The sequence below is a fragment of the Rutilus rutilus genome (genome assembly GCF_951802725.1).
Source record: "Rutilus rutilus genome assembly, chromosome: 21".
NCBI lineage: Eukaryota > Metazoa > Chordata > Actinopteri > Cypriniformes > Leuciscidae > Rutilus > Rutilus rutilus.
Window position 1 is genome coordinate 29272720 of NC_140226.1, and position 27185 is coordinate 29299904.

Consider the following 27185-nt stretch of genomic DNA (forward strand, 5'->3'; position numbering starts at 1 on the left):
GGTCAGGCCTGCTCACACACACTGACGCTCCTCCCAGCTGTGAGACAGAAAAAGAGAAGCAGAAAAACATCTGCGTTTGCGTGAAACGGAAGTTGGGATAGTGTTTTCTTTCCTATTGTGATGTAGGCCTTGGCTATATCAAAGTGATTGTTTCTCGAACAAGAAAAAATGTAGGGCGGGACTTGATTTTGTCCATCGGGAACTGATTGGATCGTCAATTTTAATTTCAAGGTGACTTTTGTTTCGTTTATTGATAGGCTAAGAAGTCTTGCAGAAATTCAACAATACATTTTGAATTTAATATTTATGCTCACCAGTCTTTCAACGTTGAAATACGGTTGAAAATAAGGCGTGGTTTACGACGTGATTTCAACTAAGTAGTTTCGGCCGGACTGTTTGACTACGTGTTTTCAACTGATCATCTAAGACAGGATAAGTCTGTTATACATGCTAAAATAACGGAGAAAAACAAACTCCCAAACCATGTTCATTATTATTTCAAATACATTTAAAGAGTTTTACATATTCCATCAAGACGATCAAGATCGATCTGTTTTCAACGTTGAAAAGTCGTAATTAGACGTTGAAGATTTACGTCTATTCAACATCTAACAGACGACTTTTTGCTAGCTGGGTAGTCTTTTGCACCAGCAGGTAGATGCAAAATTGCAAACAACAAGCAGATGTCTGATAAGAAAATATACTACAGAGGAAGGAAACTGTCTGTTTACAAGGCAGAGCTCATGGGACGGACAGCAGATGTTTCTTTGTCTGTGGAGTTTTTTTTTGTTTTAAAAGTTTGAGACATATTTGGGGAGAGACAATGGGTTGATCTTTGTACTGAAATGGAATATTAATCAACTTGGTTAGAGTGAATTATGATTATGAGTATGGGCTTCATTGACATGACCCACTATAAGTATCCATGCCCATCCTTTTTAATAGATCTTTTTGTATGTTATAAATATGTCCTTTGCATTTTTGATGAAGTTCCTTATCACAGTTATGCTAACTTGTATTAATGCAGTGAAGACAATGTTTTTCACTAGTTCCAACTGTATAATGCAAAATAGTAGAGTACAATTCCCAATGACTACGAAAAAAAGCAACTTCAATGCATCGACACAGGGTCTTAAGGGCCCACCGGAAGGGTGTCTTAGGTCATTTCCTGCCATTCAAGTGGAGGCGCTGCCCTGCTCAACACAAACACAGGATGTGATCCATGGCTAGATTTATCAGCATCAGGCAGGCAACTGACACAATGGCAAGGCATGTTGTGTGTTTGTTTCTGTGTACAATATAGAAAAGATCATAACTTTTGTGGCTGAGTATGCAGTATGCATTAAATGTTAAATTCAGGGTTGTCACATGCACAGCGCTTTATGTTAGTGACTATTTTAATTAAAAGTTTAGTTACACAAAATAATGTATGTATTCTCCATAGCAGTGGTTTTGTATGTTAGTTTCAAACACCTAGATCATAGCTGCTATTTCTTAACTTTTACTTTTAACATAACTTTTTCAATTGTTTAGTTTTGTATTAGTTTTTTTCTGAATAACCAATAAAAGGCTGTTCATATACCAACTATCAGCACAAAATGTCAGTGTTTGTGCAATGAACTATATCTTGTTCGAGAAAATTTTGGAAATATTAAAAAAATTTGATAACTAGCCCTATTGTCCTAAAGGGTTGGAGTAATATAAGGTAACTACATGGGTTAAGGTTAGATTTAAGGGTAGATTCAGGGTTAGTAAAGTTATTACCGTTATTGTAATTAGCCTACTATAATAGGCTACATATGTAGGCCTACATGCGGAACAGGACAGTAAAATAAAGTGCTATTGTAATTCATTAAAAATATATGCAATAGAATTATGTTGTTTCGTTTGATAATGAAAACATAATACACAACTTGTTCCCTCTTTTTGATAACATTAATTTGTGAATTATATGATTAATGAAAAGATATGGATTTTCTACTCCCCCAGTTTGTCTGATTATTATTGTTTAATATTGATGACACAAGAACATCAGGATTTGTTTGTTTGACAAACCTTAGGCACTTATTACTCATGGTAAACTAAATTAATATCTCCTGGTTAATATGGTGTGAATGTGATTCTTCATTAGAAACTATGACAGCATGAAACATGGATATTAGTCTAAATCTGGTGTCACGTTGTTGAACTGCCATAGGCTGATACATCTGGGAAAGTAGTCAAAACAATAAGCAGCCTGGTCAGTTGTTTTTTGTTGGCGTCAGGAACTCGCCCTGAGAAGACACAAATGAAACATTATTTCCGTTGTAGGTTATTCACTAAACAGGATGCACTTGGAATTCCTATGAAGAACTCTTTCTCCATTCTCTGAGATTAACTGAATATTTCTCCTCAAAGCGAGAAGTATTTTAACATTAATGAAAGTGGCGGGATGATGCGTGTACTGATTCTGATGTTGTCCTTTTTTGTCGCTGACGGAACTGACCGGGTGATCCCAACCTGCACAGCCGAGGCTTGCTTCACATTGCATTTGAAGGAGAAGCATTTTGAAAAAGCTGCAGAAAACTGTGTCAATAATGGCGGCAATTTGGTTACAATGAGAAATGACAATGAATTTCAGAGCGTTAAATCAGCTCTTCTAGCAGCAGAAGACAGCATCCTTAACTCTAAACTTTGGATCGGACTTGCGTTGCTGAAAGGACGCTGCACTGATTTCACTGAGGAGTTGTACGGCTTCAGATGGACGTCAGAGCCAAGCGAGTCCAAATATTCCAAATGGAAAAAGAAACCTTTGAGCACGTGCACGGAAAAAAGATGCGTGTCGATTTCGCTGACTGATGATCTCCAGTGGACAGATGGCTCATGTAAAGAAAGTGCATTTTATATATGTAAATTTCTTTCCAAAGGCAGGTGCAAACCTATAGTGATGGAGCAACCAGGTAATGTCAAGTACATTCTTCCGTTCTTAAACAAACCGCAAACTCAAAGTGAAAAGTTGGCGATGTTACCACACGGGACGTGGGCTGAAATACGGTGCGGAGGGTCGGAAGATGCAGAATCCTTTTACTCAGTTTGTAACAACAAAGATGGCATTTTTGGCTGGACAAATTCAGAGCGTTTCTGGGCTCGAGATAATAGAAGTTGTGCGCGTAAAAACGGAGGCTGTGATCACCTTTGTTCAGAGACTGCTGGAGCAAGTGTTCGTTGTGAATGTCGTGACGGTTATTATCTGATGGATGATCAAGTTAGTTGTGCTCTCAGAGACACCTGCGAAAATTCACCGTGCAAATCAAAGTGTATTCCAACAGCTGCTGGATTTTCGTGCGCATGCGCGGATGGATTTCAGCTGTCTGAAGACAACATCAGCTGCGTTGATATCAATGAATGTCATCAGCATGTCTGCGGTGAACACAGGTGTATCAACACGCTGGGAAGCTTTCTTTGTGAGTGTAACCCAGGTTTCAGGCTTTTTGCTGGCAAATGTAAAGACGTGGACGAATGCACCGAATCAAGGTGTTATCAGGGCTGTCTTAATTCGGAGGGTTCATTCTCTTGTTACTGCCACGCAGGTTACGTTTTATTACCAGATAGCGGGAAGTGTTCAGATATAGATGAATGTCTTGGTAAACCATGTGAAGACATCTGCAACAATACTATAGGTAGTTTCAAATGTTCATGCAGAGAAAACTTCATTTTGGCTAAAAATGGCATCAGCTGCATCCAGGATCCCACTGAGAATCCACAAAACACTCCTTCAGTTCATAGAGAAGAGTTCATCACTAAATTGAGTCATTTACCTGTCAGTTTTGAGTCGACAACAATCAACCCCCCTCCACTTAACAATACAAACACTAAAGTGGACGCCACTAAACGCAGAGAAAGTTTCCTCGGTAGTTCTTGGATATTGGTGTGCGTCTTAGCTTCAGTTTTTGCATTGGTTTCGCTCATTGCGGTCATATCTGTCGTTTTATGGAAACGTTCAAAAAAAGCCACTTTGAAAAATACCACTGCTGACAACTACTGCTGGGTTTCATCTGGATTGGACAAAGAACGGAAAAAAGGCAACATTCAACTGAATAATAGAATGTAACTATTCCAAGTGTGAATACTTATTTTCTGTCAGCATCATAATTAACAGAGATACAATGTTATCTAGTTTCAAACACCAGGTCAGAACTTTTAAAAGTTTTTTTTTTTTTTCATGTATTATTTTTTCATGTCATAACATTGTTTAGAGCATGTTCATATGTTATGCTATGTCCTCTGTGGACACCAGGCACAAATGAAATGACGTGAAATTACTGTCAAAAACAAAGGGATTTTTTTTTTTTTCACTTATACATTTTTTAGGTCAGAATTATTTTTAACCAAAATTAGTATAAAGGTGATTCTCAACTATGAAACAAATAACGAAATGAATACCATTTTGCTTTATGCAATATGGGTAAAATGGCCATAAATGTAGTCCCATTCAATATTTTTTCTATACACTGTATCTGATTTGCATATTAATGTGTTCTTGGGGCAACATGTAATGAAAACAGGAGTTTAATAATGGGAGAAATAATTGGCAACATTTTCATAATATCTAATATTTCATATGAATATTTGTATATCATTTATTTCCCTATTCACTTGTTGTGTCTCCCAGAATGCCTGATAAACATGCTTTAAGTCCTTGTGTCTCTACAGAGGACATGTATGAAATCAATGCACTCTTTTGTAACAGAAAGTCATATTTTGATTAACATTTTCCTGAGATGTTGATTGATTTATGATAAACAGTTTGAAAATTAGTCAGATTTAAATGATGATGACAACATATTATCATATGTCCAAAAGAGTGCTACATTTGATTACTAAATCATTTTTAAAGACCAAGGAGATGTTGTCATGTTGAAACCTCCAAACATTTGGTATCCCTGAAAAGCCCTGAATGTGCTCTTTACTGGACATCCGGACGGTGACGTTTTTTCAGATTTCAGAATTATCATATTTTTTTCCCTCTATATGTTGGATAAAAAATCTAGCATAAAAAAACCACACAGGATACTTTAAGGCAATTGTCAATAATGAAGTTATACTTTAGCGAATAGATGAACTCTTTTTCAGGGTGTTTTTCTGTCAGGGAGTGGCAAGTTATGTGTGATGTCAACTTTTGTTTAACCATTTACCTTATTAAATACAGTTTCTGTCTTTTACCTGTTTTGTGTTTTATTGTTTTGTATGATAATCGTCTTGCTGTAAAGCCTATAAAATAATATTTAATTGAACAGGACCCATCATGATACAAGGGCAATGTTTTTTCAGTGAACTTTATTTCTTTCTGGCACTAAATGTAAATATATAAAGACTTTGTTGTTGTTGTTTTAAGTACACGATGTAGCTATTGTTGTAAAAAAAAAAGTCTGGTAGAACTAATAAAGCTACATTTAGCTATATTACGTTTTCAGTGATCTAAAGATTTGTTCTTCGACAGGGCTACCAAAAATATACTTCGTTAATTTTATTAAGTAAATTTATATTTTTAAGTATACTTTATGTAGTAAGTATACTAAGATCAATGAAATAGAAGTATACTTGTAGTAGTTTTCTTTAAGTGAACATAACATCATACTTGTAGTTTAGGCTACTATTTATATATTATTTTTGCACTTTAAGAAGCTACTCTATTTCTATTTAAAAACAGTTTATTCTAGTTGGTTCTGGTGTGTTTAAGTGGGGTTGAAACTAAAATCTCCGGTTCGTGGCCCTTCAGGAACAGAATTGAATAGCCTTACTTTTTTAATGAAATGTCTTCGAAAGAGCAGGCGTGAGGAAGTAAGTGAGCGAATGGCTGACTGACTGACTGAATGGATGGATGAATGGGTAACTGAGAACATTCTCGTGGGACGGACCACAATTATTCAAGAGTAATTTTCAAGGTCATTGCCATTGGTGCATGATAGAACAGACAGTGTTCGTCAACGTCCTTTTGGTGTATTTCTCGGCTTCCTCAGGCGGGGTTTCCTTCCTATGTTTAGGCCTATCTCTGCTAATGGGTTTTCTAAAGTTGGGAATATTCAATGCTTTTAGAGCCATACAGACTATCCTCATGCAGCTCAAGTTGCCGTTCCTCTTGAAATCAAGATAGGATGGATTCTTATGGACAAACGATTTTGATTTTCATCGTGTTCATTTCGTCTTGTGCTGGATTGCAGCATAGCTGTGCTTGCTCAAGTAATCTAAAACATTGTGCAAACATCTACCAAATACCAGCGGACTTTCAAACGGCTCAAGAGAATTGCAGAGAACGGGGCGGTCAATTGTCTATCCAGCCGAATGCATCTGATAAAGTTTTCGGCTTTCTTCTTGATAACGTGATCGGACACTTTTGGATAGGACAACATTTTCCAAAGGATACGTGTAATACGAGTGCATTAGGCGAAAGAGAAATGACCACGGAGTTGACGAACTTGGAGAGCGCAGAAACGGCGTGCGTTCCTCTCTGCGTGTCTGTCTCCAGCGACAGAAGATTGTCTGTGAAACCATGCGCAGAAAAACTGGATGGATTTCTGTGTGAGGACCCTCAGGGGGATCGCTGCAAAGGAAGTGTGGTCATCCTGGATGATGCGCGATGTATGTATGCACCCTGTGAACATAAATGTATTCCTATGGGAACCGGATACATGTGTTCGTGTATGGAGCGATACCGTCCTAATGCACGGGATCCACGCCGCTGTGACTTCTATTGCTCAACAACAGTTTGTGAAGCGATGTGTCTGAGAAGCGGGACGGCGTGTTGGTGTCCGGATGGCTTTGTTAGAAGCGAACAAACCTGCGTAGATATAGATGAATGTGATTCAAATCATGACTGCGCTCATGTGTGTATAAATACGATAGGAAGTTATAGATGTGGTTGCTATCAGCCCTTTATCCTCGTTAATGGAAGTAAATGCGTTCTCGGTCCTGAAGTATTCACAACACCGTTCCCTAATTATATAGCACGGGGGGGCATGTCAACCCCAGGAGAATATGTTGGGCTGATAATATTCCTCGTAGTAGCTGCTTTTGCTCTATTAGTACTTGTGCGTTTTTTGCGCGGACGTAAAGCAACTGTACAGGAATGTAATCCACCAGATTATGACGAGTTTAAAGGAAGTGTATCCAAGTGAATGATAACTTTTTTTATTTTTTTCAAAGTTGATAGTAATGTCTCTTTGTGTAGCTATAGGCCTACGTCAAGTAATCTTCTTTGTGACACATTCTCTGAAGGATTGAATGAAGTGAAACTTTTATGTCCCTATCTAAAATAGAAATGTTATGTTAAAAATATATTATTTCAAAATGCGTTGAAGCTTTAAAATTGTTCTTGAAAAATTATTAAAAGATTCTCATAGCAAAATTACCCATTAAAAATGATTACCTTAGCAGTCTTAGCATGCCATAAAGACCATATGTAGGCCTGCACATGACACTCTGATGCTGCTTCGTCTCCATAGGGGTGTGATGAATCCGATCTTCAAGCTAAAGGAACTGGATTAAATATTTGAATGCTACTGATCCACTATCTGATTTCTAACTTGTGATGCAGCCTGAATCATGATCACACTGTGTTCGTTCGTTGCCAGAGGAGAACTGGCCCCCCGACTGAGCCTGGTTTCTCCCAAGGTTTTTCTCTCCATTCTGTCACCTGATGGAGTTTGGGTTCCTCGCCACTGTCACCTCTGGCTTGCTTAGTTGGGGATACTTAACATTCAACAATATTATTGATCTGACTGCACTGATACTATTGGATGAGAACTGAACTGAGCTGGATGATGACATCACTGTTTTTCTGCAGAACTGCTTTATACAGTATGAAAGTAAATGATTTAATAATTGATGATATTTACAGTGGAACTGAATCAACACTGAACTGACTTCAGCTGAACAATGACACTATTTTCTTTTAGAGCTGCTGTATAGCTGAAATGAACTCTGTTTGCATCATTGAATCATTTACTGGAATTACAGTAATTACATCATTACTGTAAAGATTCTTTGAAACAATCTGTGTAAAGCATTGGTCACTTGACTTGACTTGAAATTTTTCTGTGCAGGAAGTTGGGAAATACATATTTTTCTGTTATTTGTTTTCTGTTATTGTAATTTTTAAAAGTTGCTTTTGATGTTTAAAATGATAATGCCTCTATAAGTATATTCTTGATGTATATGCACTTTGATAAGACATAATTCGCCAAACAAACATAAATAAATGCAGCCCTCTTTTAGCCCTTTGATCTTTATGATATCTGACTAGATGATTTCTAGTGAATAAATTGAATTCCTTCAGCCTAAACTTTCATCTGAGTCATTCAGTGGTCAAGCTTTGTTCACTTAATTTGTTAGTAGCCTACATTACCAGCTAACTATTGAATTTTACTGATATTTACAGTTTTACCTTGAATGCATAAGACAAAACCATTTCTGAATGCTTTTTATATCTGATATTCTCTAATTCGCTAATAAATAATGACAGTTTTCATATTTGTCAAAGAAATTAACAAAATTCATTGCCTGCTGTTAATATATTAAAAGGAATGGATTTACTTGTATAAATCAAAATTGTGTATCACCAAAAATGTCATGTCTTTTTTAAACCTTATTTGATCAGATCATATCACATGCTCATCCTTTCAAATGCATGCTCTTTCTTTTTGCATTTAGGCCTACTAGTTTATTTAAAAACGTTGTTTCCCTATTGCTCAATTTATGTTTCTCCACACAGGTATACTTTGACCTGTATAATAATTCATCTACCCATCACGAGATGGCCTATTACACCACGAGAGGCTGGACAACTTTCCAGTGTAGAAATGATCTGGCCTACAACAGCAGAAGTAACCGCATTATTCCATTGAATATAATCAGCTTGATCAGCTCGAGGGAGAGAGAAACTCCGACGAAACTCATTTTCAATGTACGACATTGGGTAGGTGACAGGAAAAAAATCCGAAAACACGAGCACTTTTTTAAAAACAGCAGTAGCGTCATCATTAGACCTCAACCGGGTAAGGTAGACTATAGTGACGCTTATGACGTATTTTTCATCATCCTCTCGACCATCGTACATTTAAACAGCATCGATATGTTGCGCGAGCCTTCCTCTGATCCGCTGAAGACAACAGAATAATGCATAATAATGCGTGCCGGATATGCTTTACACGAGCTCCCGAAAAGACTATTTTGGTATTTACAAATTGATATGGGGATTTACTGGTCATCATGTTCTGCGCGTCGGCGAGGAGATTCTGCAGGGTTGAAAATCCATGATGCAATCCTAATATTTTCACGTTTTACCTAGTTTTTGTCGTTGTCATCATAATTTCAGAGCATTGTGACCCGATGAATTTCATTCAGTGAAAGATGTTTCATCATGGTGATAAAGAAGGCAAGAAATCTGCGTTTGGACATCCTGTCTACGGCCAGATTATTCTCTCGATCATCCTCCTCCTCCTCCTTCCTCTTCTGGTCACCGCCTTCCCGGTTAACACAGTAGGTAAGAGAACTGCTTAAATTCTGCGATTATATAAGTGATAAGGATTTGGGAATATGATGAGGATGCAGGACCTCCCTTGTGTAACGGGACACTCTGAAATTGTCGATAGCCCCCCGGCCCATTCTGTTCTGTTCACTTAATGCCATGACGATGGTGCTTTCCAGCTGTCTGTTGTATATTGAATAACCTTTGATCATGACGAAGCAAACTAATTCAAAACAAGCAAAAACACACTCATAAAATTCCAGAACCATTGAGTAAAACAAACATCTCAGCAGAAAAGTGTTTTCTCATGTAAAAGGAAATGATATAATGATAGTGTGATGCTGGAGAGACTGTTGTAACACGGGCTGAGTTGTAACACTAACAGTTTCACCCAACAAACAAACGGGTGACAAATGCCATCATGCGCTCAACACCCTCTTGAGGTGATAGAAGTTGTTGAAAGACCATACTTAAAATATAAAGGAAAATATCAATTTTAAGAAAAGATAGATTGCGGAAAGAGATAGCAAATTTCTATCTTGTTGTTTATGGTTTAATTTGTGATCATAAAGCAACTGAAACAGAAATTGGGATCATCTGAATAAGCTGAATCACCATGACTCACCAGACTTTGTCAGTTTTTCATACATGTATGGAAGAGTTTCCGCCACGGAATAAAACAACTTAAAAGATCTTTTTTTGTGTGTGTTATGTTTTTGGCCTTTTTGTGCCTTTATTGGTTAGGACAGTAGAGATTTTGACAGGAAAGCATGGGGCAGAGTGAGAGGGGAACAGGACCTCAAGCTGGGAATCGAACTCAGGTTGCAGTTGCTTTTTCCCCCCTCACAATCGAGTTATAAAGTCAGAATTGCGAGATATAAACTTGGAATTGCGAGAAATAAAATCAGAATTGCGAGATATAGTCAGAATTAAGTGACACAATTCTGAGAAAGTCAGTGTCCCCCTCCCTCAGAATTAGACTTAAAACTCAAAATTGTGAGGTTTTTGTCTCATAGTTCTGAGAAAAGTTGTCAGAATTGAAAGATAGTCAGATCTGTGAGATATAAACATGCAATTGCAAGAAAAAAAAAAGTCAGAATTGCAAGTTACATAGTAAGAATTGCGTGATTAAACTCGCAATTCTGAGGGGAAAAAAAGTCGCAATTACCCTTTTTATTTTTTTTATTCTGTGGCGGAAACAAGCTTCCATGTACCTTAGACCAGTCCTGGTTTCTATTTATTTTTCCAGCTATTTTTTTTAATATTTTTTTGTGTGAAATGCTACATATGTAGCAGATATAAACAAGAGTATATTAAAGCTTGGAAGGTATGGAACAAAAAAACGATCAAATTACAGACATTAGGATCCAACACTGATATCTTGTTAGGGGTTACCCAAGGACCAGATGTGTGAAAGAAGACCCGGAGTCAGAATTATAATAAATTGAAGAAAAGTTTTACTGAAGATAGTTTGCAGTTTCATCAGCAGAAGTCAGCTTCAAGACTCACACAGGAGTTCGTAGGCCACCCCGCTTACAGTTACAAAGATCACAGCAGTTATACCCTTCACCAAGGTCTAAGCTACGTCATTACTTACAGGTTGCAGTTTCTGATTGGCTAAGAAATAGATAAACATAGTAATTTTCCACACATATACAGATAGACGGAAGCATATCTCCATCGATTATGCAGCTGACACTCAGACCCTGAAGTTAGGCACATCGTGACCTTCCTGGTCGCAGATTTGGGTTGCTGGGCGCCAGCATATCCCGAACAACAACTCAGTCAATCTCCAGTAATGCCAGTGGTTCCTTAACCTGTAACCAAGAAGACTAACACACACACCGACACACAGCTTTTCCAAGGTTGGATTTGGCTTGGCTTTAACTATAAACAGGAGAGTCCTCTCAAAACATCAAGATAATGCGTTCTTTCTCTCAAGGAGAGCTACACTTTAGTCTAACTGGAAAGTAAGGCTTTAACAAAGAAATGGTCCCTTAAACTGTTAGCTTCAATGACCCCTATAAGTTTTAACACATTGAAGACCTTTCTCAAACACAAAACAAGTCCCTATTTCATTTCTGGAAGCCGGGCTAAATAAGCAAGCACTGTTACTGCATTCAGATATCAAATACAGACATTAGAGAATACATGAAAAGAACATTTCACTGATCACACTGGTTACTTCTATAACAAAGTAAAATCTCCAGAGAAGTCATTCAACTCATGTGATATTTAGAAGGAAAAATATTGATTAATACCTTGATTATAATCATATACATATACATTGAATATACATATACATCTGCACAATCATAAGATGTCTTCTTTGCTTTAAATGCGTGATTTTGGTTCTTCCCGGTGCACTTTTAGTGGGGCAGTTCTGCAATGATCCCGGTGTTCCTGAGCACGGAATCAGAACTCCAAACACCGGTGTGTTCTTCGAAAACTCGGTGGCGAGGTTCTCTTGTGTGGATGGGTATAGCTTAAAGGGGCCGGCCAAGATTATCTGCACGCGCTTTCACAATGGATCGGTAGGCTGGAAGCCAAGCCTTAAACCAGTGTGCCTTTCAGAAGGTGTGGCTGCTCAATCTTAAATTGTTCCGTTCTGTAACTCAATAATTTTTACTGTTTCATCTGTAATTGTATGAAAATGTTGCAGCGTTTATTTATTTGGAGAATCTATCTTTCAAAGATTGTCTTCCTCCATTCATCGAGGATGCCCATGTCACAAATAAGACGTACAGGCCTGGCGACAGCCTCATTATTAGCTGTCATGAGGGATTTCAGATCCGGTATCCTGACACGGAAACTATGGAATCAGTGTGTCAAGCCGATGGGACGTGGGATAATCAGCCAACTTGTCAAGGTTGATGCAAGTCAACAAATCTGACTATATTTCAAAAATGTTCATGTGATATGATGTCCTCCACTTAAGATGTGGGTTTGATGCGCTCCTCTGTCTCCACAGGCTGTCTACGGCCGCTGATACCTCCACACAGTTACATGAACATCTCGGAAACAGAGTTCTCTGTGCCTGTTGGAACTGTAGTCCACTACCAGTGTTTTCCTGGTTACAAGTTGGAGGGTCCTGAACTTTTGGAATGCATGTATAACCTCATCTGGTCGGACACGCCACCCCGGTGCCTTGATGTTGAGGGTTAATATCATTAAATCATTTCTCAGTTTTGAGAGAATCAAGATCCACAAGCTATGTTCAGAATAAAAATGTTCTTTATTATGTTCTTTATCCAAACGTGTCTTTCCACGCTTATGGCCAAAAGGAGTATACTTAGAAAGCCTTGAGCTCTCAACTGTGCGCAAGACAGAGCGGAATGAGGGAAATAAAGTATACCCAGGTCTTTAGTTTTCTCTGTTAATGAAAGACAAGTAAAATCTCAAGATCTATATTTTTAACTTTTGAAAGCAACTTTTAAAAAATGAAAATCAAAAGAAAATCTGCAGTAATGTAAACAGAAAGCTACGCAATAGTGTTATTTTGAAGTGTTTGTAAAGAAATACAGGGACACATATTAAAATGTGGTGTGGGACTCAGGAAGAGGAAATGAGTTCTCTGTTTCAGATGTCTTTTTCTCTGATGTTTTTGCAGCATGTTCCTTACCCTCGATGATAGAACATGGAGATTACATGTGCCACCCACAACCATGTGACCGCTACATTCATGGGACGGTCGTAGAATACTACTGTTATCCTGGCTACTCTCTAGCGAATGACTACAAGTACATGACCTGCCAGTACGGGCAATGGTTCCCACAGTTGCAGTTCCACTGCATCAAAGATGGTAAATCAGTCTGCATCAGTTTCGATAAAAGATTACAAGCATTTTTATTTGGAACAACCTAGTCTAATCAAGCTTGCACATTAGCACAAAGAATGTGCAATGAGAAATAATTTCATGTTGAATAAGTTTTATGAAATTTATAAAAGTGATATGTGTACGAGTTAATTATGCAGTTATAATGTGTTTTGAAACAAATGGACTTGAATTAAAATTTTTTAAAACTGTTACAAAAAGTTATATTTTGAGTAAATTCTGCTCTCTTTAACATTACGGTCTCAACAAAAATATTAAGCAGCACAGCCATTTAATAATAAGAAATGTTTCTTGAGCACCAAATCAGCATATTAGAATGATTTCTGAAGGGTCATGTGACACTGAAGACTGGAGTAATGATGCTGGAAATTCAGCTTTGCCATCAACAGTTGGAAAACAATTATTTTGAATTGTAATTATATTGAACAAAATGACTGTTTTTACTGTATTTTTTTGGTCAGGATATATACTGTATATAATACCGTTAAAAAGCTTGGTGTCAGTAAGATATATCTATACAGATTACTTCTGCTCTGTTTATCTGATTCCTTTAAGTTTATGTTCAATTTTCTTTCATATCCTAAACACAATATTCGTATGCCCTTCTTTCATTTATGGACCACAAAAGAAGAATTTGTAAGGGGGCTGATTGCTATCGGCCGATAATAGCTTTATATAGTTTGATCGGTGGTTTCTGTAAAGGCCGATCAGAAGAGCCGATGGTGACAATTTTTCTATACGCACCTAAAACCGGTCTGGCAGTTCTAACAAGTGTCTGAAAAGAACAATAAATTTGCAACATTTTGCGGAGAGCAGAGAGATTGCAACGAAAGCAACGTGCAGCAATGAGAGCAAGAAACTAGGGCCTGGTTTCACAGACAGGGCTTAGATTAAGCAAGGATTAGGCCTTAGTTCAATTAGAACATTTAAGTCACTTTTATAAACATGCCTCAGCCTCAGAAAAAAAACATTACCAGTGTGCATCTTGAGACAAAACAATGGCACGTATATTAAAAATGACATTTTAATATATATCAGTGCAAGTTGCTTGCAGTTAAAACAGCTCAAACGTGCATTTTAGTCTGGGACTAGGCTTAAGATTTAGTGCATTTCTTTCCTTTAAAGCGCTTTCGTTCCTCCCTAAAAGCCAAAACTGAACTTCTAAATCAGCTAGATCAGTGATTGTTGTAAAATGCAGTTACTAAACTGTCAATAAACTGCAGGACCTGCTCGGTAATAAAAAGGGTAATTAAAACAGTATTTAGACAACACGGACAAGCAAAGTGAACTTTGGACTTCGGGTTCGCGCCTAAATGGTTAAAAACAGAAATGTCAAAACGCCTGGCTTGGTGAGTGTTTGCTTAAACACAGTCGGTTATGTCTTAAGTGAACATAAAGAGTTGGGAAATAAGTCACATATGGAACAGAATGTTGGATCCGTGCATTAGGTCTTAAAGTGACAGTAGCCTAATATTCCTTCTGCCGTCTGTCCTTAATGTTGATCAAACAAGAAAAGACAAGAGAAAACCACTTTAGTTGGATGAATCTATATTTAATTTATACAGTGAAGACTATGCAGTGGTTTTACATTTGATTACTTTCTGTTGATAAAGACTAATCTAATCGCCTTCAAGTGAGGGGATGGAATATGTTGCCAATAAATAGAGTTGTCAATTCATGATATTTTATCATCTCTCAATTTTTTATACTTAAAATACATTGTTGTTAAGAATAGCTAAATAACCTCGGTTTAAAAGCTTTACTATTTAAAGCCTTCTATTTATCATATAGTATTATTTAATTCGGTGATCGGTATCAGCTAATACTGCTTCCAGTGATTGGTATTTTTTCAATAAATAATACATTAAATTTAAATGGTATGCCCCCAGAACACTTGGAATATATGACACGTATCGCACGGGATCATTCTGTGATACCTTTGAGTCTTTTTTAAAAAGCTTGATGCTGGTCGCTATTCACTGCTATTATATTTTTTATTCTCCTTTTGTGGTCCATAAAAGAAAGAAGGGCATATGGGCATTAGAACAACACCAGGGTGAGTAATTTAGGACTTAACTTTCATTTTAGGGCGAACTATCCCTTTAAACTTGGATGTACTTGTTAATAAGTACAGGGTTTTTTTCCCCTCCATAGAGACATCCTGGCCTGGTTTTCAAGACTCTCTACTAACCACATGGAAAGTGGTGGCTTGTACGGCCACAAGTGTGCTGCTAGCCCTGCTCTTGGTGATCACAGCCAAGACGTTCCACTTCAAATGCAAATCCCAGCAAAGGCCAAGGTACAGCCAACATAATACTCACAGTGTCGTTTGATCTTTTTGGATTACTCATTAAAAAGTTTCTTTTTTTTACTTCTTCAGCGAAGAGCAAGATGAAAGCCGGGATCCAAACATCTTGGTTGTAGATGGTGTTGCTGTGCCACTTCCCTCTTATGAAGAAGCTGTTAGTGGTAATTACTGTCAGCCCCCAAACGATCTGCCCCCTGCTGGTCTGGGGAGCTCACAGCATTCAGAAGAGCAAAACCCACCTTCATATCCCGGGCATACAGGGAGTCAAAATAGTGTGCCGTTGGACACTGGTGAGGCTGAGACCTGCGATAGCATCTCGGACACATCAGAATGTTTTCAAGGCATACAGCCATCTTCCTCGCACGCTGGTGGACTAAATAACATGTCTGAGAAAACCAATGCCATCACCTCAATGGAAGAAACCGCTTCCACAAGCCCTAGCATAGACATTGCAGACGGTAAGGCTGCTGCCACCTAGTGGTATAACAACACACTGTTTTATCATACCAATGACCAATGTTTTGCTTTGTATTTTGCAGAAATTCCTCTCGTGGAGGATGGTGAAGAGGACTGTTGATTGTAACTTTTAACTGAAAATGAGATTGTTTCACTCCACTGATAATTATTTCAGCATTTATTTCTGATTTTGTTGAACAATATTGCACAGGCCAAATTGCTGCTCATAAGGATGATATTTAATGAAGAGCACACCAGGGAAGGACAGGCAATAAAAAATAAATAAAAAAGCCCAATTTTTGCTCATGAAGGAACTATGCATTAGATCATTGCATATTATGTTAATTTAACTTTCCCACAACACAATATATACAATTCAAGTATTCTAAATTATTTTTCTTCTGACTTTCACAATGCGCTGCATTCTGGACAGCTATCAAATGGTATGGACTGTAACAATGATGAATATTTCTTAAATAAATGACAAGTTAACTTTACATCTAAGTTTATTGTTATTAAATTTCAGTGTGCACTTATCCAGGTTAACTGTGGATGAAAGTATGTACAAGTTAAAGGCAGGTGCACTGCAAACATTATGACAAGCTGACAACAAAGTGTAAATTTGGACTAAAGTAAAAATATTGGTCATGCGAAAAAAAAAGGGGGTTTTAGATAGTACGGTGACGCATTGCTGCCACATACATATTATTTTTTCCCCTCAATTATGTTGTAATAACGAGATCTTATGTCGTTAAAACGATATTTTTTCTCGTAATAATGAGATCTTATGTCATTAAAACGATATATTTTTTTTGGCCTTATAAGGACATGTGTAGTCATGTACAAAATATGCCTTTATCCACATAAAATTGATAGCCTATCACACCTTTATCACACTTCTACGTTCAAAAAGCTTAAGCAAATAGTAGTAGCCCCCAATCAGGCAAAATTAATCAATGAGGCCCTTTTTATTAAATATATTTTATATAGGCCTATATGTTTTTTAGATATATTATAAATACGATTTATTTTTGTTAATAGGCTATATCTTCATTACCTAGAGATATAATTAAACAAAAAGTAGTCAAAATACATCTAACAGAACATAGCCTAAGTTGTTTATTTTTAACAACATTGTGTTCTTATTTTGTTTAATTAACGAAATGTAAATCTTCGTCTTTATAACAGAAGATACAATACAATACAAAAATCTTCAAGATACAGCCTACAATCTTCACATGTATAACAGATTGTCACCTTATAAACAGTCCGTTGTGTGGTGCAATAAGCAATGCTATATAGAAATATATGTTTAGTATCTTAATTTAAACTTTATTTTATTACTTTATTAGTTCATTAATTATGCTAACTCAACTAATTTAATGTAAAGAGCTGGATACTAATTACTATTAAATAATGTCAAATATTAAATGTAGGCTATTTATTAGAGTTGCCATAGACTAAAGATTTTTTTTTTAGACTAGTAGTCATTCAAGCAATTAGGACTAATCGCACGTTTATTTTCACTCCTGGGTGCATATAGCCTAGTGGTCAGTACACTCAACACTGGTATTCATTGTTTTTTAGCTTATTGTGACCCGAGTTCAAGTCCCGGTTCGTCAAACTTTCTTGATTCTTTAAACTGATGCAAGTTCAGCTCCATCCACACACAAAAATAAAATCAGCATTTTTTAAGCCGTTACATCAACACCTCTCATAATGGGAGTGGGGGAACGGATTCCGACAGCTGTTTTTTTTGCCGTCGGATTCTGCTCCCCCCATATTTCTGACACACTGAGGTTCTAATATTTATCAAATTTATGCTGTTTAAGCTCCATCCACACACAGAATAGAATAAGCATATTTCAAGCCGATACATCAACATCCCTCATCATTGGGGTGGGGGAACGGATCTCGACAGCTGAATTATTTGCCGTCGGATTCTGTTCCCCCTATGTTTCTTACACAATGAGGTTCTAATATTTCTCACATTGCATGTAATTACAAAACCCAATAGCCTAGTGTTCAGTACACTCTCCATTGACATTCATTGCTTTACAGCTTATTGTGACCCGTGTTCAAGTCCCGGTTCGTCAAACTTTCTTGATACTATACTGTCCTATCATAACAAAAGGCAAAAAAAAAAAATTCTTTAAACTGATGCAAGTTAAGCTCCATCCACACACAAAAATAAAATCAGCATTTTTTAAGCCGTTACATCAACACCTCTCATAATGGGAGTGGGGGAACGGATTCCGACAGCTGTTTTTTTTTGCCGTCGGATTCTGTTCCCCCCATATTTCTGACACACTGAGGTTCTAATATTTATCAAATTGATGCTGTTTAAGCTCCATCCACGCACAGAATAGAATAAGCATATTTTAAGCCGATACATCAACATCTCTCATCATTGGGGTGGGGGAACGGATCTCGACAGCTGAACTATTTGCCGTCGGATTCTGTTCCCCCTATGTTTCTTACACAATGAGGTTCTGATATTTCTCACATTGCATGCAATTACAAAACCCAATAGCCTAGTGGTCAGTACACTCTCCATTGACATTCATTGCTTTACAGCTTATTGTGACCCGTGTTCAAGTCCCGGTTCGTCAAACTTTCTTGATACTATACTGTCCTATCATAACAAAAGGCAAAAAAAAAAAATTCTTTAAACTGATGCAAGTTAAGCTCCATCCACACACAAAAATAAAATCAGCATTTTTTAAGCCGTTACATCAACACCTCTCATAATGGGAGTGGGGGAACGGATTCCGACAGCTGTTTTTTTTTTGCCGTCGGATTCTGTTCCCCCCATATTTCTGACACACTGAGGTTCTAATATTTATCAAATTGATGCTGTTTAAGCTCCATCCACACACAGAATAGAATAAGCATATTTTAAGCCGATACATCAACATCTCTCATCATTGGGGTGGGGGAACGGATCTCGACAGCTGAACTATTTGCCGTCGGATTCTGTTCCCCCTATGTTTCTTACACAATGAGGTTCTAATATTTCTCACATTGCACGTATTTACAAAACCCAATAGCCTAGTGGTCAGTACACTATTCTTTGCTTTACAGCTTATTGTGACCCGTGTTCAAGTCCCGGTTCGTCAAACTTTCTTGATACTATACTGTCCTATCATAACAAAAGGCAAAAAAATATATTCTTTAAACTGATGCAAGTTCAGCTCCATCCACACACAAAAATAAAATCAGCATTTTTTAAGCCGTTACATCAACACCTCTCATAATGGGAGTGGGGGAACGGATTCCGATAGCTGTTTTTTTTGCCGTCGGATTCTGCTCCCCCCATATTTCTGACACACTGAGGTTCTAATATTTATCAAATTTATGCTGTTTAAGCTCCATCCACACACAGAATAGAATAAGCATATTTTAAGCCGATACATCAACATCCCTCATCATTGGGGTGGGGGAACGGATCTCGACAGCTGAACTATTTGCCGTCGGATTCTGTTCCCCCTATGTTTCTTACACAATGAGGTTCTAATATTTCTCACATTGTATGCAATTACAAAACCCAATAGCCTAGTGGTCAGTAGTACACTCTCCATTGACTTTCATTGCTTTACAGCTTATTGTGACCCGTGTTCAAGTCCCAGTTCGTCAAACTTTCTCGATACTATACTGTCCTATCATAACAAAAGGCAAAAAAATATATTCTTTAAACTGATGCAAGTTAAGCTCCATCCACACACAAAAATAAAATCAGCATTTTTTAAGCCGTTACATCAACACCTCTCATAATGGGAGTGGGGGAACGGATTCCGACAGCTGTTTTTTTGCCGTCGGATTCTGCTCCCCCCATATTTCTGACACACTGAGGTTCTAATATTTATCAATTTTATGCTGTTTAAGCTCCATCCACACACAGAATAGAATAAGCATATTTCAAGCCGATACATCAACATCCCTCATCATTGGGGTGGGGGAACGGATCTCGACAGCTGAACTATTTGCCGTCGGATTCTGTTCCCCCTATGTTTCTTACACAATGAGGTTCTAATATTTCTCACATTGCATGTATTTACAAAACCCAATAGCCTAGTGGTCAGTACACTATTCATTGCTTTTCAGCTTATTGTGACCCGTGTTCAAGTCCCGGTTCGTCAAACTTTCTTGATACTATACTGTCCTATCATAACAAAAGGCAAAAAAATATATTCTTTAAACTGATGCAAGTTCAGCTCCATCCACACACAAAAATAAAATCAGCATTTTTTAAGCCGTTACATCAACACCTCTCATAATGGGAGTGGGGGAACGGATTCCGACAGCTGTTTTTTTTGCCGTCGGATTCTGTTCCCCCCATATTTCTGACACACTGAGGTTCTAATATTTATCAAATTGATGCTGTTTAAGCTCCATCCACACACAGAATAGAATAAGCATATTTTAAGCCGATACATCAACATCTCTCATCATTGGGGTGGGGGAACGGATCTCGACAGCTGAACTATTTGCCGTCGGATTCTGTTCCCCCTATGTTTCTTACACAATGAGGTTCTAATATTTCTCACATTGCATGTAATTACAAAACCCAATAGCCTAGTGGTCAGTACACTCTCCATTGACATTCATTGCTTTACAGCTTATTGTGACCCGTGTTCAAGTCCCGGTTCGTCAAACTTTCTTGATACTATACTGTCCTATCATAACAAAAGGCAAAAAAAAAAAATTCTTTAAACTGATGCAAGTTAAGCTCCATCCACACACAAAAATAAAATCAGCATTTTTTAAGCCGTTACATCAACACCTCTCATAATGGGAGTGGGGGAACGGATTCCGACAGCTGTTTTTTTTTGCCGTCGGATTCTGCTCCCCCCATATTTCTGACACACTAAGGTTCTAATATTTATCAAATTGATGCTGTTTAAGCTCCATCCACACACAGAATAGAATAAGCATATTTTAAGCCGATACATCAACATCTCTCATCATTGGGGTGGGGGAACGGATCTCGACAGCTGAACTATTTGCCGTCGGATTCTGTTCCCCCTATGTTTCTTACACAATGAGGTTCTAATATTTCTCACATTGCACGTATTTACAAAACCCAATAGCCTAGTGGTCAGTACACTATTCTTTGCTTTACAGCTTATTGTGACCCGTGTTCAAGTCCCGGTTCGTCAAACTTTCTTGATACTATACTGTCCTATCATAACAAAAGGCAAAAAAATATATTCTTTAAACTGATGCAAGTTCAGCTCCATCCACACACAAAAATAAAATCAGCATTTTTTAAGCCGTTACATCAACACCTCTCATAATGGGAGTGGGGGAACGGATTCCGATAGCTGTTTTTTTTGCCGTCGGATTCTGCTCCCCCCATATTTCTGACACACTGAGGTTCTAATATTTATCAAATTGATGCTGTTTAAGCTCCATCCACACACAGAATAGAATAAGCATATTTTAAGCCGATACATCAACATCCCTCATCATTGGGGTGGGGGAACGGATCTCGACAGCTGAACTATTTGCCGTCGGATTCTGTTCCCCCTATGTTTCTTACACAATGAGGTTCTAATATTTCTCACATTGCATGTATTTACAAAACCCAATAGCCTAGTGGTCAGTACACTATTCATTGCTTTTCAGCTTATTGTGACCCGTGTTCAAGTCCCGGTTCGTCAAACTTTCTTGATACTATACTGTCCTATCATAACAAAAGGCAAAAAAATATATTCTTTAAACTGATGCAAGTTAAGCTCCATCCACACACAAAAATAAAATCAGCATTTTTTAAGCCGTTACATCAACACCTCTCATAATGGGAGTGGGGGAACGGATTCCGACAGCTGTTTTTTTTTGCCGTCGGATTCTGTTCCCCCCATATTTCTGACACACTGAGGTTCTAATATTTATCAAATTGATGCTGTTTAAGCTCCATCCACACACAGAATAGAATAAGCATATTTTAAGCCGATACATCAACATCTCTCATCATTGGGGTGGGGGAACGGATCTCGACAGCTGAACTATTTGCCGTCGGATTCTGTTCCCCCTATGTTTCTTACACAATGAGGTTCTAATATTTCTCACATTGCACGTATTTACAAAACCCAATAGCCTAGTGGTCAGTACACTATTCTTTGCTTTACAGCTTATTGTGACCCGTGTTCAAGTCCCGGTTCGTCAAACTTTCTTGATACTATACTGTCCTATCATAACAAAAGGCAAAAAAATATATTCTTTAAACTGATGCAAGTTCAGCTCCATCCACACACAAAAATAAAATCAGCATTTTTTAAGCCGTTACATCAACACCTCTCATAATGGGAGTGGGGGAACGGATTCCGACAGCTGTTTTTTTTTGCCGTCGGATTCTGTTCCCCCCATATTTCTGACACACTGAGGTTCTAATATTTATCAAATTGATGCTGTTTAAGCTCCATCCACACACAGAATAGAATAAGCATATTTTAAGCCGATACATCAACATCTCTCATCATTGGGGTGGGGGAACGGATCTCGACAGCTGAACTATTTGCCGTCGGATTCTGTTCCCCCTATGTTTCTTACACAATGAGGTTCTAATATTTCTCACATTGCATGCAATTACAAAACCCAATAGCCTAGTGGTCAGTACACTCTCCATTGACATTCATTGCTTTACAGCTTATTGTGACCCGTGTTCAAGTCCCGGTTCGTCAAACTTTCTTGATACTATACTGTCCTATCATAACAAAAGGCAAAAAAATATGTTCTTTAAACTGATGCAAGTTCAGCTCCATCCACACACAAAAATAAAATCAGCATTTTTTAAGCCGTTACATCAACACCTCTCATAATGGGAGTGGGGGAACGGATTCCGACAGCTGTTTTTTTTGCCGTCGGATTCTGTTCCCCCCATATTTCTGACACACTGAGGTTCTAATATTTATCAAATTGATGCTGTTTAAGCTCCATCCACACACAGAATAGAATAAGCATATTTTAAGCCGATACATCAACATCCCTCATCATTGGGGTGGGGGAACGGATCTCGACAGCTGAACTATTTGCCGTCGGATTCTGTTCCCCCTATGTTTCTTACACAATGAGGTTCTAATATTTCTCACATTGCATGTAATTACAAAACCCAATAGCCTAGTGGTCAGTACACTCTCCATTGACATTCATTGCTTTACAGCTTATTGTGACCCGTGTTCAAGTCCCGGTTCGTCAAACTTTCTTGATACTATACTGTCCTATCATAACAAAAGGCAAAAAAATATATTCTTTAAACTGATGCAAGTTAAGCTCCATCCACACACAAAAATAAAATCAGCATTTTTTAAGCCGTTACATCAACACCTCTCATAATGGGAGTGGGGGAACGGATTCCGACAGCTGTTTTTTTTGCCGTCGGATTCTGCTCCCCCCATATTTCTGACACACTGAGGTTCTAATATTTATCAAATTTATGCTGTTTAAGCTCCATCCACACACAGAATAGAATAAGCATATTTCAAGCCGATACATCAACATCCCTCATCATTGGGGTGGGGGAACGGATCTCGACAGCTGAATTATTTGCCGTCGGATTCTGTTCCCCCTATGTTTCTTACACAATGAGGTTCTAATATTTCTCACATTGCATGTATTTACAAAACCCAATAGCCTAGTGGTCAGTACACTATTCATTGCTTTTCAGCTTATTGTGACCCGTGTTCAAGTCCCGGTTCGTCAAACTTTCTTGATACTATACTGTCCTATCATAACAAAAGGCAAAAAAATATATTCTTTAAACTGATGCAAGTTCAGCTCCATCCACACACAAAAATAAAATCAGCATTTTTTAAGCCGTTACATCAACACCTCTCATAATGGGAGTGGGGGAACGGATTCCGACAGCTGTTTTTTTTGCCGTCGGATTCTGCTCCCCCCATATTTCTGACACACTGAGGTTCTAATATTTATCAAATTGATGCTGTTTAAGCTCCATCCACACACAGAATAGAATAAGCATATTTTAAGCCGATACATCAACATCCCTCATCATTGGGGTGGGGGAACGGATCTCGACAGCTGAACTATTTGCTGTCGGATTCTGTTCCCCCTATGTTTCTTACACAATGAGGTTCTAATATTTCTCACATTGCATGTATTTACAAAACCCAATAGCCTAGTGGTCAGTACACTATTCATTGCTTTTCAGCTTATTGTGACCCGTGTTCAAGTCCCGGTTCGTCAAACTTTCTTGATACTATACTGTCCTATCATAACAAAAGGCAAAAAAATATATTCTTTAAACTGATGCAAGTTCAGCTCCATCCACACACAAAAATAAAATCAGCATTTTTTAAGCCGTTACATCAACACCTCTCATAATGGGAGTGGGGGAACGGATTCCGACAGCTGTTTTTTTTTGCCGTCGGATTCTGTTCCCCCCATATTTCTGACACACTGAGGTTCTAATATTTATCAAATTGATGCTGTTTAAGCTCCATCCACACACAGAATAGAATAAGCATATTTTAAGCCGATACATCAACATCTCTCATCATTGGGGTGGGGGAACGGATCTCGACAGCTGAACTATTTGCCGTCGGATTCTGTTCCCCCTATGTTTCTTACACAATGAGGTTCTAATATTTCTCACATTGCATGTATTCACAAAACCCAATAGCCTAGTGGTCAGTACACTATTCATTGCTTTACAGCTTATAGTGACCCGTGTTCAAGTCCCGGTTCGTCAAACTTTCTTGATACTATACTGTCCTATCATAACAAAAGGCAAAAAAATATATTCTTTAAACTGATGCAAGTTAAGCTCCATCCACACACAAAAATAAAATCAGCATTTTTTAAGCCGTTACATCAACACCTCTCATAATGGGAGTGGGGGAACGGATTCCGACAGCTGTTTTTTTTGCCGTCGGATTCTGCTCCCCCCATATTTCTGACACACTGAGGTTCTAATATTTATCAAATTGATGCTGTTTAAGCTCCATCCACACACAGAATAGAATAAGCATATTTTAAGCCGATACATCAACATCCCTCATCATTGGGGTGGGGGAACGGATCTCGACAGCTGAACTATTTGCCGTCGGATTCTGTTCCCCCTATGTTTCTTACACAATGAGGTTCTAATATTTCTCACATTGCATGTAATTACAAAACCCAATAGCCTAGTGGTCAGTACACTCTCCATTGACATTCATTGCTTTACAGCTTATTGTGACCCGTGTTCAAGTCCCGGTTCGTCAAACTTTCTTGATACTATACTGTCCTATCATAACAAAAGGCAAAAAAATATATTCTTTAAACTGATGCAAGTTAAGCTCCATCCACACACAAAAATAAAATCAGCATTTTTTAAGCCGTTACATCAACACCTCTCATAATGGGAGTGGGGGAACGGATTCCGACAGCTGTTTTTTTTGCCGTCGGATTCTGCTCCCCCCATATTTCTGACACACTGAGGTTCTAATATTTATCAAATTTATGCTGTTTAAGCTCCATCCACACACAGAATAGAATAAGCATATTTCAAGCCGATACATCAACATCCCTCATCATTGGGGTGGGGGAACGGATCTCGACAGCTGAATTATTTGCCGTCGGATTCTGTTCCCCCTATGTTTCTTACACAATGAGGTTCTAATATTTCTCACATTGCATGTATTTACAAAACCCAATAGCCTAGTGGTCAGTACACTATTCATTGCTTTTCAGCTTATTGTGACCCGTGTTCAAGTCCCGGTTCGTCAAACTTTCTTGATACTATACTGTCCTATCATAACAAAAGGCAAAAAAATATATTCTTTAAACTGATGCAAGTTCAGCTCCATCCACACACAAAAATAAAATCAGCATTTTTTAAGCCGTTACATCAACACCTCTCATAATGGGAGTGGGGGAACGGATTCCGACAGCTGTTTTTTTTGCCGTCGGATTCTGTTCCCCCCATATTTCTGACACACTGAGGTTCTAATATTTATCAAATTGATGCTGTTTAAGCTCCATCCACACACAGAATAGAATAAGCATATTTTAAGCCGATACATCAACATCTCTCATCATTGGGGTGGGGGAACGGATCTCGACAGCTGAACTATTTGCCGTCGGATTCTGTTCCCCCTATGTTTCTTACACAATGAGGTTCTAATATTTCTCACATTGCATGTAATTACAAAACCCAATAGCCTAGTGTTCAGTACACTCTCCATTGACATTCATTGCTTTACAGCTTATTGTGACCCGTGTTCAAGTCCCGGTTCGTCAAACTTTCTTGATACTATACTGTCCTATCATAACAAAAGGCAAAAAAAAAAAATTCTTTAAACTGATGCAAGTTAAGCTCCATCCACACACAAAAATAAAATCAGCATTTTTTAAGCCGTTACATCAACACCTCTCATAATGGGAGTGGGGGAACGGATTCCGACAGCTGTTTTTTTTTGCCGTCGGATTCTGTTCCCCCCATATTTCTGACACACTGAGGTTCTAATATTTATCAAATTGATGCTGTTTAAGCTCCATCCACACACAGAATAGAATAAGCATATTTTAAGCCGATACATCAACATCTCTCATCATTGGGGTGGGGGAACGGATCTCGACAGCTGAACTATTTGCCGTCGGATTCTGTTCCCCCTATGTTTCTTACACAATGAGGTTCTAATATTTCTCACATTGCCTGCAATTACAAAACCCAATAGCCTAGTGGTCAGTACACTCTCCATTGACATTCATTGCTTTACAGCTTATTGTGACCCGTGTTCAAGTCCCGGTTCGTCAAACTTTCTTGATACTATACTGTCCTATCATAACAAAAGGCAAAAAAATATGTTCTTTAAACTGATGCAAGTTCAGCTCCATCCACACACAAAAATAAAATCAGCATTTTTTAAGCCGTTACATCAACACCTCTCATAATGGGAGTGGGGGAACGGATTCCGACAGCTGTTTTTTTTTGCCGTCGGATTCTGTTCCCCCCATATTTCTGACACACTGAGGTTCTAATATTTATCAAATTGATGCTGTTTAAGCTCCATCCACACACAGAATAGAATAAGCATATTTTAAGCCGATACATCAACATCTCTCATCATTGGGGTGGG

General features: G+C 38.1%; 2 protein-coding genes across 5 annotated transcripts; both read left to right on the plus strand.

Moving 5' to 3' along the window:
- Positions 1 to 2116: 2116 nt before the first annotated feature.
- Positions 2117 to 5201, plus strand: cd93 (CD93 molecule). The gene has a single exon (XM_084392989.1). The coding sequence runs from the start codon at positions 2432 to 2434 to the stop codon at positions 4088 to 4090; it is 1659 nt and encodes a 552-aa protein (XP_084249115.1). The 5' UTR covers positions 2117 to 2431; the 3' UTR covers positions 4091 to 5201.
- Positions 5202 to 8828: 3627 nt separating this feature from the next.
- susd4 (sushi domain containing 4) lies at positions 8829 to 16740 on the plus strand. Of its 4 annotated transcripts, none has more exons than XM_084392991.1 (9): positions 8829 to 8953; positions 9353 to 9520; positions 11879 to 12082; positions 12201 to 12374; positions 12477 to 12665; positions 13116 to 13307; positions 15495 to 15639; positions 15721 to 16106; positions 16188 to 16740. In XM_084392991.1, the coding sequence occupies exons 2-9, from the start codon at positions 9388 to 9390 to the stop codon at positions 16223 to 16225; spliced, it is 1461 nt and encodes a 486-aa protein (XP_084249117.1). In that variant the 5' UTR covers positions 8829 to 8953; positions 9353 to 9387; the 3' UTR covers positions 16226 to 16740. The 4 variants fall into 4 exon arrangements, with proteins under 4 accessions (XP_084249117.1, XP_084249118.1, XP_084249116.1 ...); XM_084392992.1 differs by having other exon boundaries at positions 8909 to 8941; XM_084392990.1 differs by lacking the exon at positions 8829 to 8953 and having other exon boundaries at positions 8972 to 9520; positions 16188 to 16739.
- The last annotated feature ends 10445 nt before the right edge of the window (positions 16741 to 27185 follow it).

Excerpts from the sequence above, each read along its gene's own strand:
- susd4 (XM_084392991.1), top strand. The coding sequence starts at position 9,388 with ATGTTTCATCATGGTGATAAAGAAGGCAAGAAATCTGCGTTTGGACAT. Across the intron at positions 9,521-11,878 it reads CTTCCCGGTTAACACAGTAG|TGGGGCAGTTCTGCAATGAT; the intron begins GTAAGAGAACTG and ends GTGCACTTTTAG. Across the intron at positions 16,107-16,187 it reads TAGCATAGACATTGCAGACG|AAATTCCTCTCGTGGAGGAT; the intron begins GTAAGGCTGCTG and ends TGTATTTTGCAG.
- cd93 (XM_084392989.1), top strand. The coding sequence starts at position 2,432 with ATGATGCGTGTACTGATTCTGATGTTGTCCTTTTTTGTCGCTGACGGA.